This window comes from Neodiprion virginianus, chromosome 2 (assembly GCF_021901495.1).
Source record: "Neodiprion virginianus isolate iyNeoVirg1 chromosome 2, iyNeoVirg1.1, whole genome shotgun sequence".
NCBI lineage: Eukaryota > Metazoa > Arthropoda > Insecta > Hymenoptera > Diprionidae > Neodiprion > Neodiprion virginianus.
In genome coordinates, this window is record NC_060878.1 from 32,924,966 (window position 1) to 32,938,921 (window position 13,956).

General features: G+C 42.4%; 1 protein-coding gene and 1 long non-coding RNA gene across 5 annotated transcripts in view; one reads left to right on the forward strand and one right to left on the reverse strand.

The window, feature by feature from the left end:
• LOC124298229 (neuroligin-1-like) overlaps positions 1-13,956 on the reverse strand; it is a 72,748-nt gene that overhangs the window by 28,881 nt on the left and 29,911 nt on the right. For 3 of the 4 annotated variants that reach the window (XM_046749967.1, XM_046749968.1, XM_046749965.1), the window contains one exon: positions 13,160-13,587. In XM_046749967.1, the coding sequence (XP_046605923.1) occupies positions 13,160-13,587 (428 nt within the window). Of the gene's footprint in view, positions 1-6,175; positions 8,556-13,159; positions 13,588-13,956 lie in introns of those variants that run through there. The other variant, XM_046749966.1, reaches the window with a different exon arrangement.
• LOC124298241 (uncharacterized) overlaps positions 1-13,956 on the forward strand; it is a 38,023-nt gene that overhangs the window by 21,818 nt on the left and 2,249 nt on the right. The window lies entirely within an intron of this gene.

A 13,956-nucleotide genomic window follows, 5' to 3' on the forward strand; every position in this document is an offset into this window, starting at 1 on the left:
AACAAAAGAAAAGAATAAAAAATAGTAGAGGAAAAGGAAGTTGGAAGTCTTATCAAACTTGTATTATTACGTCATTTTTTTTTTCTTCCCTTTTTATTTTATAGGCCAGTTTTTAAAGATACGTCATGATTACATACGACGAACTTTGGGAAAGTAATTTTTACTCTAAGAAATGAGAGAGACCCTCAAACGGGGGGGGGGGGGGGGGAAGGAAAAAGTTTTGAAACAGCACAGGTTTAATTTTAAAGAGTTTCAACTCACGCTCTTGGATTATACATTTGCTCCTGTAATTCAGTCGAGATTTAAAGAAAAAAAAAAAAAAAAAGATCATCCAATGGGAAGAAAGATGGTGGAACTTTTTACGAAAATGATTAACACGTTCTATTGAAAGAAAGAAGAGAAAAAACAAAATCAGTATCGTTTCTTCGTAGAAATTTCTTCTTTTGAAAAAAAAAAAAAAAAAAAATATAGTTTCGAAAGAACCGGCGGATATTTCGACGCGTCGCCGATAAACGCGGTTTATCCGGGAGGATTAAGGGCGAAGGGCGAAGGGACGGTTCGGAGCGACACGACGCTGCCCTCGAGTCTTGATCTCGAGTCTTCGTCGACGACCCTTCGGTATCGACTTTCAAAGGTTCTCGCCGACCTGCCTTCGTCCGCGAGGAGTGAGCGAGTCGAGAGCAGCGGCGTCATGCACCAAACCCTGGGCTCTTAAATTTATGTCCCGTCAAAGTTATTGGGTCCCACCTTACCCGCCTCCGAATCCCCGAGGGACGCCAACTTCGAGGCCGCCTCGTGTCAGCTTGCGTCCGTGTCCACCTATGCATATTCAGATAAATATATATGTGCCTACCTCGTACACCTTCTACCTTGTGATAAAATTTTCGGGGTGAAAATCGGAGAAGCGCTTAGGAATCGAGGATGTTTCGAATTATTCTAACACTTCGAGCTTCCCATCCACCGTTGAAACGAGCGCCTGATTTAAGGATCGGTGAAAATAACTTGCGTGTTAAATCAGCGGGCAATCGATCGATCCCCGAATCGGTGTCTAATACTACACTTGTTACAGGAGGGATTAGCCTCATTGAATTATAACGAGATTTACGCACCGTATCTTCGCCGTCCAGACTTGATCCAATCTTGATATCGATGGCACAGAGACCCGATTGTCGTAGGTAGCGCGATTATTTTTCCTGACAATCGGTGTTTGTTTTTCTACTCGGGTGAACGACGCAATACAATATCAATTTATGCGATTAAAGTATCGATCGTTATCATTGTCTTGCTTACTTAGTACCTATTTGATATAGCAAGTCAAAGATAAATGAATATTTTCATCTGATATTGAAAAATTTTTCAATGAAACTGTAAATTATTGAAAATCTTTTTTCGCTATTAAAACTTCATACTGGAATTTCCGAAATTTTGATTTCCAATGCACCGTTTCAAAAAAATGTCAAATAATCGATTAATCGATTAATTTTGACCGATTCCATCGAGTCGTGTTCAATTCCTTTTTGGAATCGTTTTTATTTTTATCTCACAATTAGTAGCCATCGCTAGTAACGGGTACTCAATTATCCAGTAGCTTGTAAACACCGGTTTTCCCTCTCTGTCAAACACCTAATCTTGCGTATAACTTTTGCGATTGTGCTTCGAATCTTTTTTTTTTTTTTATTTTGATGTAATCTCGTCTAAAGCGATCGGCGTAACAATGAGCCTCGATTTTTCTTTTATTTCTTTAATTTTAAATTAACGTTCTTGACAATAAGAGGGGGGAAAAAGGGCTCGTTATTCATATTGTAATTACAATCAGTCCCGGGCTAATTGGGTTCTTTTTTAAAGCGGAACGGGAATAAATTCGAGCAACTGAATTTCACCCTCCGCGCGGAATTAGTACCTGTATTATATCGAGGGCATTCCGCGTAACAGGTAGCATAATGTTTGTCATGTTCTACCAATAAAACGAATTTATCGTTCGCAGCCTCGTTCGGATAAGATTATCTGAACGAGTTGTAGTGCGTAAACACGCTAAACACGCGTGTCATCACTGACCGACACCTGGGCCTCGACTTAATCTTAACGATCGTTTTTTCCGGTCCGCGGGAAAACCTGGAAAACCTGGAATTGTCAGGATATTTAAGAGGGGTTATGGAAAACCTGGAATTGTCGTGGGATTTTTTCTTTGGTCGTGAAAAAACTGAAACCATGAGTTCCCTATCATGGAAATTTGGAACGAGTTTTTGAGGTACCTGACAAGTTTACTTTTTTTCGTCGAGAAAACAAATTGGCTTAAATTGACTTTTTTCTACATTATAGTTTTCTTCAATTCGAATTGAACAGGTCAATAAGCTGAACGATTTAGGTTTTAATAACTTACCAAAACTGGGAAAGTGTCAGGGAAAACTAGGTTTTAGGTCCTGGGAAAATCTATAAATGTCACGGAATTTTTTTCACAAATAACTGTGACCACGCTGATTACAGTTAAAGCCTGTATCCTGTTACCAGCAGCAATTCGAGGCTAACTACTTGCTGGCGAATGTCGATGTTACCCGTTAATATATCAACCGTCGAATAGCTCGGTTTCATTTTTCGTAATCAGACACCGCGTAAAAGCTATGCGAGTGAGGCCTCCAATTAGCCATGTCGCAGTTTTTCTCTAATTTCACTGAATTCGCTGTTTGGCGTGAAAAGCTTTTCGTTTCACGGGAGTTAAATTTTTACCGTTTATCACGCGAATCGAGACAAGATTTTTATTAATAATCTCCTCACCTGACCGAGTGGTTTGAAATTAAAAGCAACAAATAAACCGATTCAAACTGCACTTTTGATAATATCTTCCGATTAGTTTGTTGGCACGAAAGTCAATGAACCGAGTGAAACAAGCACCGAATGAAGAAAAATAATCCTGGTAACTACACTGAGAAAAATTTCAGTTGGCACGGTGACTAGAAGAATTGAGTAAAACAGGCATCGTTAAAAAAACTGTTTGAATATTGTTAGTATTACGAAAAACGAGGTGCGCGTAACCATTTTGCGCTATCGTCGATCCTTTTCTGGTAATTGCAACGCAAAATCAGTTTGCTCGGTTTACCGTACTTCTTTAGTTAAATAGGGGAAAGGGGGGTAGCCCCGGCCAGTTTTCTATTTCTATGTGTATGCCAGAAATTAAGGTTCAATAATTAATCTGAATCGCATGAATATTTCACCAAATATATATTTCAACGGAATATCGAACAAAAAAAATTATAAATTATCAACAGCTTAAAAACAAAAAATGTTAATTTCTGGCTTAAATTCATCCTCCGAAAAAAAGTGGCGAGTAGCTCCGGCCACTGCGATATTTAATTCCGGAATCGTTCTTTGGCTACACAAACGTCACACGTGTAGTATAAATCGCCTGGATTTATATCAACGCATTCCTCGTGAGCCCAGTCTTGACATTTGTGGCATCGGATCCAGTCCTCGTCAAATGTTTCGCCACAAATCACGCACTCGGCGTCTTTCTTTTGGCACGCGATTTCGATTCAGCTTTTCTTTTTGTGACGTTCCCTTTTTTCACCGCGATCATCTTTTGCTTTTTTCGGAACTGCTGATTTCTCGATCAGCTGATTTTGATAAGGAGATGACGTCAAAATCTCACTTCTTTGAGTTCTTCTTTTTCGAACGAACAGTCTCTTCTCTGAGGCGTCTGGTAGAGGCAACAAGGTATTCAAAACATCGCTAATTGTTTCAACGCTGTTGGACGTGCGATTAATCGAAATCTTCGTCTGGCGGATAGATGTGGACGGACATGTCGATGTTCTTGGGTGGTTATCCCGATCTCCGGGTAGTGCAATTTTATGAAATTTCGATAAGAAATAGGCTTTTGAATAAATTCGTTTTTTAGCAGAATTATGGCTTCAGCACTAAAATAAATCTTAATTTTTCCAAACCAAAAATTACATGTAAGATTTAGTGCAAGCGTTAAATTTTCGCAACAGTTACAAGGAAATATAGCAACAGTGATCGTAATGAGAAAGAGTAGTAACGGATACTAGACTTTCCGGTAACAGGTAGAAAACTAATTTCCATTTTCTACCTGGAATTATATTTTTCGATAGTGGTAAAAAATGAAAATGGTTGAGGACCGAGCGGCAACATGAACTAGAAATTTCTCTCACAATCAGTGTGCCGTGTTTCTCGCAATTGCAAAGATACTTTGCAGCGGTCGAGGAGGTACGAGGTGTGCGGGTAATACAGAGATATCTATAGGTACACGTTACGAGCAGACTCGGTGACTGCATAATTTATATCGCTGTCTCGATCATTTTAATAGCACTAATTTGCGGCTATACGAACAACCCCACCTACGGAGTGGTCAACTACACCAGACACTGATTTGAAATCCGACACGTCTCGTCGCGTCGCTGCAACGTTCGTTATATTCAGCAGCAGCAGTAACACAAGCCAGGCGTCTGTTGTATTCGCAAATTGGTGTTAATTATTAACGCCATATTTTATGTCGCGTTTTGTCGTACCGTTGTTAGGAGAAAGTCGGATCACCTCTTTGCGCAAGAAGATGAAATTTTCAAACTTCGGTATAGGGGAAATTTAATTTTTTGCCCCGTCCTCTTCTGCTTCTTCTTCCTCTTCTTTTCGCCCTCCTTTTCTCCCACTACTGCAGTTTCTTTGTCAAGGGAACGAGGCTTTTTCCGACGCGGCCATAAATGTCCCGCCGCTCGATCTTCCGGGTAAAAAATACGGGGTCGAGAAGCCTGCTGCGGGGGAAAGAAAGTACCTCAAGCAATTCATATACACCGTAACGATCCTCTCCGCGGCACCCCGAGGACCAGGAACACAGTCTTCCGCCTCTATGTACGGACGAAGACATAGACGCACATAGTTTCCGTCCGAGGTTATAGCCGATGCTTTTTTCTCCACCGCCGGCTAGGTAACTGATTTCACTTTTATCCCGGGCTAATTTATAACTAAGCTTCGAGGCCTCCTCCGTTCTCGGCTTTGCCTCTCCACGGGAATCTCGGCTCTGCCTACACCGTAGAAAATGGCTTTCTCCTCTTGTGGGGAAAGCGGAAAAGGAAAAACGACACAGGAAAATACGAGGGGAGGGGAAAAAATATTCAATCGGTGAGAAAACGATCAAATCCGAACGTCGTGTCGAAGTAGAAATTAAATTCCGTAGAATTCGTTCTTTTATTTGCTTTCTTTTTGCATTTGAAAATTATGGAGTGAAAGAGTATTACGTACGATCAGGTCTCTTATCGAGAGAACTTTATTGTAGTGACAAGTTTGCGGCTAACTTGTGGAGAATTGATATGGAAAGTGGCCGTATCTTTAATAATAATCTCTCCTTCTTCTTCGGTCGGTGGGCAAAAAATTGATGCCAAAGACCGGTGAATGCAGCAGGGAAAGAGGATGACGAGGAGGGAGAGGGAGAGGGAGAAGGAGGAGGGTGAAAAAGTTTGAATCAGCAATTTCTCTCTCCCAGCTCCGGATATTTCCTACCTGCAGAAAACAACCGAGTTCAGCAGTAAATCTCTTGACACGTTTTTGCACAGTTTCATCCCTTTCTTCTTGTCCTTCCATCCTTCCTTCTTTCGTTCGTTCGTTCGTTCATCTGCCTTATCTCGAAGATCCTTTATTTTTGGACAATTCTAAAACGTGCTTCTCATCGATTTATGCATAATAATTGACGGTACTGCGGCAGATGACGCGAAACCGGATCTCGATCTCTTTTTTTTCTTACATACGGTATACTCGATATATTTTCACATTCTGCGGGATTTGAATAGAAAAATGGCATCCGCCACCAGAAAAACGTAAATTTGAAATTTACAAGGACCCGCGTGATTTAAAATATTCATATTTATTCGCAAATTTGAATATTAAAGGCTCGAGCCGTCAGTAATCATCTCTTCTTTCTACACGTAAACAACAATCGATAGCGGATGAAGGTTCAAAGGACGAGGATCACGTTGTTGAATGACTGAAAATTCCTGAAAAGAATGCAAAGTGTACGAATTAAGGTCATGGGCGAAATAAAACCTCGCGTCTCGTTTTAACAATTATTTTAAATGCTTCAGGTATTTATTTAAACAAATGCCAACATTGGAAACATTGATAGATGTATGTCATATTCATATTTGAATGCCGCGAGATCGCATTTGGATTTTCCTTTTTTTTTTTTTTTTTTTTTTTTAATTAAAATTACTTCAATCTTTTTAAATTCTTTCTCATGCAACGGATAATTCAAGACGCTCTATCATGACCGATTTCTCAGATGCAAGAACTAACCCGCACGAGTTTATTTTCTATTTTACAAAATGGTCCCGAAATGAAAATTCGGATACCAGTAAATCCTGAAGCTTTTCAATATATAATTCGTGAATCAGCGGTCCAATTACCGTAATTACAGGATCGTATCGAACTGAGGTAATATCAAGCGTTCAAGTATAATATTTCATCGTGCCTATTTTCAAGAAATCTGCACGCGGATCGAGGCTGAGAGTTTCGGATGGATAATCGAGCATCGATAATCTGGATTTTGTTTTTATTACTTTTTTTTTTTATTTGTAGATTAATTTTTTACTTTTCTTTCGCTTTGTTTTTAAATTTAAAACCCCACGATCAATCTAGACGGAACTTGTCACTTTAAATCACAGTGTCTCTTGGCTTGAAGGTCACTGACTTACACTTACAGTATAGTTATATAGTACACTTTGTTTTACTGCTTATTTTTTTGTTTTTTTTTTTTGTCGTTTTGTTTGTTTGTTTTTTGTTAAATATTAAATTACAATCTTTGTCTTTGTGTGTATAGTAGTAGTAAACTTTCGAACAGTATAATAATATATATAGTATATGTATATATATAATTATATGATGCTTATAGTGCGAGTCTCTTCGGTGGCCCCTTCATGCATTATCCTTACATTCTGCACGGGCGCTTGAAATTACGCGATGAATCGCATCACGAAAGAGGAAATAAACAACGATACACAAATACCCTCGCTTCAATATGTACCGGTCACAGTTTGTCGTGATTTTGATTCCTGTCTTTAACCACTAAAATGTATCTCGGGAATAAATGAATTATACATAAACCAGGTGGAGGGCAGATCGAATTCTCGCGTCGGGATGCGAGCAGCGTAAGGTATACACGGCACCGTATAAATACTTAACCACCGTTGGAAGTGTCCGTTTGTTCCCCGGGCAGACCGGTTAATTATTAAGCCGAAGTATCGCGAGTTTAACCTCCGAGTGAGTGTGTAATAAAAAAAGAGTGGTCTCTTTAAGCGTATACCGAGGGGAGTTTTTAATCAGTCGAATGAATATTTGACGAAGGCGCGGAGAAGAAGAACAAGAAGAACATGAAGGGGAACACAATGGGATGAGACGAAGATGGGGAAGACGGTGAGAGTGAAAATCCCGAGACGCGAAGAGAGGCGATTTTGAAAATAAATAAATAAACAAATAAATAAATAAAGGAAGAAAGAAAAAACACCGCGTGTAATCGGAAAGGTCGATTTCCGCCCGGGGCTCAGACCGATATCTCCTGTATCTGAACCCTCTTCTTGGCGCTGCCGGGTGTTCCGGGTTGTCTGAGTATTCCGGAACCGGAAACGCCGAGGTTGGGGGCCGGGGCCTTGGGCGGGGGTGGAGGCTCCGGCAGCGCGTCGTCGTCGTCGTCGTCAACGCACTGGGGTGTGTGGGACCTGGGCGTGCAGGGGCTGCGGCTGTAGGACGGGGGCTCGGAGATGCGTTTTCCCCCGCCGGGGGGCGGCGAGCACTGAAACTCCTGGAGCTGGAGCTCGAGTTCCTGGGCGAGCTTCGCCTTGTGGGGGGGAGGGCTGGAAGGCGGAGAGTCCGGAAGGTCGAGGGCCAGCCGCTGCTTCCCGGAGGCTTCGTCGATCCCGGAACAGCCGGCCTCGAGGAGTTCCTCCTTCTTCTTGTCGCCGAACGCGGAGAGGGCCGCGTTCCTGTCCCGCTGATGGTAGATACCGGCGAATATAAGGATGTTCAGCAAGAGCAGGAATATCCCGACGGCTATCGTCACCGTCAGCGCCGTCGTGTAGCTCTGGTAGTGGCTCGAGGCCAGCTTCCTCAGCAGGTTGTTGGGCGCCGGACCGAGGTTCGGCTGCTGCGAGGTTCTCGGCGTCGTCGGTACCGCGCTGCTCGACATGTTCGGCCCGCAGTCCGTCGTCGAGATTCCTCCTCCGGGCGAAGCGAGCGACGGCTGCGTCGGCGCAGGCGCGGGAAGCGGTGGCGCTGGGATCGGCATCGCCATGCTCTGCTGTCTCACAGCGCCCTCGTAGAGACTCGGACTGTCCGCCAGGTGGTGGTGGCGCATGCTTATCTCGTAGCCGGGACGGTGCAGCTGCGGGAGTAGGTTCAGCCACAGCGACATCTTGTGACCCCGGTAGTGCGAACGCATCTCCGTTACTCGCAAACTCGCCTCCAGGTACAGCTGGTTTATAGAATCGTACGAGTCCCAGAATGGCGGACTTGACGCCAGCAGCGTCTCGGCCGAGCTTAACGGGCTCGCGCCGTTTGGGTCTCTGGAAAATATATATACACACGGGTGTCGAAAACATTTTCAAGACAATATGCGTGGGTGCCTGGAATATCGGTTTTGGCCGTTTATTAGCCGCTCGTCGTTGACAACTTCTTAACTTTCCTCTTGGCTGTATATACTCGAAAAAGAGTTGGAACGATATGTTCACCACAAAAATTAACAATTTACCTCTTACTGAGTCTCCGCGGTTTTGCCTACAAAGAATCATCTCGGACTATTATCAGATGGACCTCTGTTTCTAGGTGTGAGACCCATTTTTGTCCAATTATATAAGATATATAATTACAGAGAACGATAAGAAGAGAATAATAATATGAGAACGAGTAAACGAATTTTTTGTGACTTTTGGTTCCAATCGACGCCGTTCTTTTTAACTCGGTACTGATGCAATTTAAAAAAAACGTCGGTCAAACCGTTTGTAAATTTTTTTAGTCCGATCACGACTCGAAAGTGGATTAATCGATATGAATGAAATTTGGTTTCTTGGTTTGGCTTCGTTCAACTAAGAACCGATCAAACCGAGCGATTCGCGACTTCTTTTTCTGAGAATGACAATCTTCCCCCAAAATTCATTTTCCCCCACTTATTCAATCGATTACCGACGGGCTGCTTAAATTGGTCGTTGGTATTAATTCAGCTGTCGGGATTTGCATCTCTTCATACGTTAAACAATCCGTTTCGGTAGAATTACCGTACGTGGCGCAACAACTCAAATCAGACCAACGTTCAACTCGAAGCGTTATCAAAATTTCATAAAACTGCAGTCATATCAGTGCACAATGTACGTATACACAATCACTACGATCTGGTGTTTACGTTACAACATACGCCTACAGTCAGCGAAAGCTTTCAAAGTTCCATGAAACCAGTGAATTACCATGAAATATTTGGAAACCCTCCGAGATTCATTGATCAGTAGTGTATACAAGAATTGATAACAGGTCAATCCTTTGGCTCGATATGCGAGGTTTGAGAAATGGTGAACGTTGATTCGTATCACTGCCCGCGTAGTGACCAACCGTGAAAACTGATTCCAGTCGGCATAAAAACACGATGACTGATATCGGATCCGTGTATTTCCCCATTTGTCAAACTCGACTCGTATATTAAATAGGCACTGCAGCGTTTAATGCGGGAGTTGCGATGCCTCGTAGCGGAGTTATATCCTTCTGGTCTTACATTTTTTTTTTTTTACTCTCATGGTACTCGGGAGGGTCTTCCGAGTTCCGTAACCACCGGTGCCGATATAATTAGTGACCCTCGAGTGACCCGGTCAGCGTCGAAATGCGTATGTGTGCGTAGCTGAACGTGCGGAGTCGACGGTATATAATAAATTGTAGCAAACCGTCCGTTGTATGAATATTAATTCTACTTTAGCCTCGACGTTCTCTGGGAGATTTATGAGCTGCATAAAATTCCTGGCTTACACAAGAATTACGCGGTGTTGTGTTACGCATTTTTTCACGATTGAAAAAAAAATATTTATGCCTACGTTGACGTAAAATTAAAAAAATATTCATTTTCAAACGCAACCTGTTTGCTTAACATTTTTTTTTTTCACACACGAAAGCTCTACGCGTACTTTAAGCTCGATCCGTTCGTGTAGACGCTGACTCACGTTCGCAACGATCGTAGAAAAGTTTCAAGATACCAAGCCGCGGATTCCACGACCGTAATTTGCATAAGTTCCGAAACGAAAAGTGGGGAAATGTGTTGCACACGTATCCGAATGGGCATTCTCCTTTTCCCTTTTTCATTCTTTCTGTTTCCTTCTTCGAATCACCCCGTAAAAAACGCTTTCCAAAATGCTCCAAATCACCGTTCAAATCGTAGCTATACCACGTTTCTCTATAAAAGTAACCGACGATCAAACCCTGCAGGTACAAACCTACATAAAATTTACGATTTCCTTTTACCACTGTTGTACGTCCGAATCTCTTCCAGTCCCCTTCTCTTTTCCTATAGAAATGTTTTCATCCCTTGGATATTTACGCGCGGTAGGACAAGGGTCTGAATCTCCGATCTTGTAAAGAAAATCAAAGTACCAAAGGAGTTGCCTGTTAGTGGTTTCAATTTCCATTTCATTGGCAAGCTTAGAGAGACGTCAATTTTAAAGGGTGTTCAGTTGCCCGTTATTTTTTCGCCAAAACGACAGTGTTCTTTTGTTTACCATGTTCTTGTATAACGGAATTTATTCGTTGAATTTATGTCCAGAAAATGGCGAATCAATTCGTTCCAAATATTTGAATATCTTCTTAATCTTGTAATTCCGCGGTGTGATGGGAAAATATTTAAACAAAGTACGACGGCGTTATCCTTAATCTCGCGACAAATATTCGCTATTTGATTGAATTTCCATGATCAAACAGGACTTCGCTAAACCTAAATTTCTCATTACATAAACGAAACATAATGTGAGTTTGTTCAAAAATGTTTATTACAGCTGGAATTTCCAGGTAGGAATTTTCCCTAAAAAAATTTTACCCGCTATTTTCATCTATCTACCCAATTCCTTACGGCAAGATTTCCTTGTGAAATATGCTCGGATGAAAATTGGGACGTTGAGTAAAAAAAGCGATTTCATTTCAATTAGGCATTTCGTTTAAAAATTATTGTTCCGGAAGGCTCTAGGCCGCCTTTTAATAATATGGAAATTTTTAGGGAACCCGCCGGAGGGTGAAAAATTGGGGAGCCAACCGTTGAAACAAGGTCTCTGATCGAGTTAGGCTTTTGTGTTCCGACACCACCGACCCATTACGTATTCAAACATATCGTTTCGCACTGAATCAAATATTTGCACAACATTATGCGTACGTCCGAGTACACATATAGTCGAATGAATAATTCTGTACCAACTCATCGCTGATATTTTGGTGTTGGAATTTTATGGGATTATTTCGTGGGACTCGGAGCACCCGATTCGTTACCGTGCGATTATACTCATAGAGTCCGTAATACGCGGTATCCGAGTATACGAGAATTTGAAACAATTGGGCGTATAATTAGATTCCGCATCTCATTTTGCAAAATCTCGTAACTCTCACGCTCGGGGTTTCGGTGCCTAAAAACTGCGGTATTTATGGGTTTAAACAAACGAATTACAACCAAGGTCCGAATCGATTTAAAACCGCGCTCCAGTCATCCTTGAAATTAATACAACAGCGTATTTCACATTTGCATATCTTTCGTTCTTTTAAAACACGTCCTTGGTGTCGTTTTAGTGTAATTTTCGTGTACACAAGAATTAGAAAAAGGCCAGTTTTTAATGAAATTCGACTAACGTTTTTCCGTGGCGGGGCCGAATGATTGTCGTTTTTTTTTTCTTCCTTTGTTTACTGTGATTGAAAATTCCACCGGCGTAAATCTCGGGTCTAAAAGCATCGGAATTCGATTCACGGGCGAGTTTTCTTCATTTTTCTGCTTCCGAAAGTTCTGGTCTGGTTTTCCGTGTCCGTGATTCACCCTCCTGATAGCACCGACGATAAACTAGGTACCTTACAAATTTTAGCCTTATCGTTTCGATGGGTCTCGAGATATCGTGTTCAGATTGCGAGGCGCGCAGTCTTCGAACGTTTTTATTCTCCGGACCTAGTTTCACGCTGTTTTTAAACCGAAATCGCCTCCATACTTCGGCGTTTAGGTGTTTTTTCCGATGGAAACAATAATTCAGCATAAGGATGTTCTTTTTTCAATCAAAAAGTTGATTGAATGAATTAAAAAAAAATTTAATATCTTGTACGCAAGAAAAAAATACATTTTTTTTATCACAGTTCTCTGACCTTAAAAGCTGCGGAATAACGATTTTTTCTTTCAAAATGCTTCGTCACATTAACGTTGCGAGCTTGAACCTTATCGAAAAAAGCAAGGCAGTAAGAAAAAAGAACACATCCATGCATTCTGTAAGGTTTTATCTCCTGTTGTTATTCTCGACTAATACGGGATGATTCGAGGTATCTCAAGCCAAACGACGTGCATGCTGATGAAAATATCATTTGTCGAAATGTATTATTATACATATAGGTAGACGTGGTTACAGTTGTCAATGCGAACCTTCTAGTTACTAACACAATGGTCTGCAGTTTACAATATTTTTTCAGCCAAACGAAGTCAAGAATATAACGGCATGAAAATATATCCAGGCTGGGCATAATGAAAAACGAACATAGTAAAAAATACGTATCACGTAGTAGATTTCCCGCAACGGCGGCAAAGAAAACTAATTCTCACCTCTCAGGCATGACTACACTTTTCGTTTTATGGTAAAAAATGAAAGGACTCTCGCGGAGAACAATCTAACCCGAGCACGACTGTAGAAATTTATCTCGGCATAACGTTTCACCGCAATACCGCGTAGTTTTTGGTTAAAAGGACGAGGCGAGTCATTTTTCGCGGGGAATATCTCTCCGCGTAACCTTTCCGTCCATGACGCGAACCTTTCGGCCGGATCGAGTTTCCCGGCGAATCGTCTCGAGCCAGGCGAGGAAGGCGACGATAGCCGAGGCTGGCTGTCACCGAGGGTGAAATACAGGGTACAGGGTGAAATTTCGGACCGGGTGGACAAGCCGCTAATGGAGGGCTCGAACTTACCCTCGGCGGACGAAGTTGGCAAGGTAGTGGACGAGCAGTCTGGACAAAGTTTCGTCCGCGGTTGTGAAATTGGTACGCGTGGCCAAGGCGGAGGCCGTCGGCTCGCCGCGGAGCAGCGGAACCCCGAGGAGATAGGGCAGCTCGTCACCCTTCAGGCTGACCCTCTCGCCGGGTTGGAAATGGAAGAAGTAGCCCCGACCTCCGCCCGAGGAATGGAGCAGAGCCAGACGCAGCAGCGGGGCCGCGACCTGACCGTCGCCGAGAAGGGAGAGGAGGCCCTCGCATATCACCGAAGGACTTTGCTCGCCCCGCTCCCAGTCCGTGTACTCGTTCCGCAGGGTCGAATATATCTCGTGGAGGTGGTAGCGGTAGGTGTTCCTCACGTAGGTCCGGAGGATGCGATCTCGCCGCGTCTCGTTCAGACCCTTCTGCAAATCGGAGAAAACTTATCGGTCAGCCACTTTTCACCGTATTTCGTTGGGGGGTCGAAAAGTGCAATGGTCCTGCGACGTCAGAGTAATGACGACTCAATTATATTTCCTTGCAGTCCGTTTTTGTTTTTCGCTCCCGTGAACGACGCAACGTAATATCAATTTGTGTGATTAAAGTATGAATTATTATCATCGTCTTACCTACTGAGTACCACCTATTTCATGTAATAAGCGTGAGATGAACGAATGTTTTTATGTGAAATTGAAAAACATTTTTGATGAAAATGTCAAAACTATCAAAAAATATTTCCGCTGTTAAGACTACGTACTGATATTTACCAAATTAGGATTAGGATTGTTAGCTGC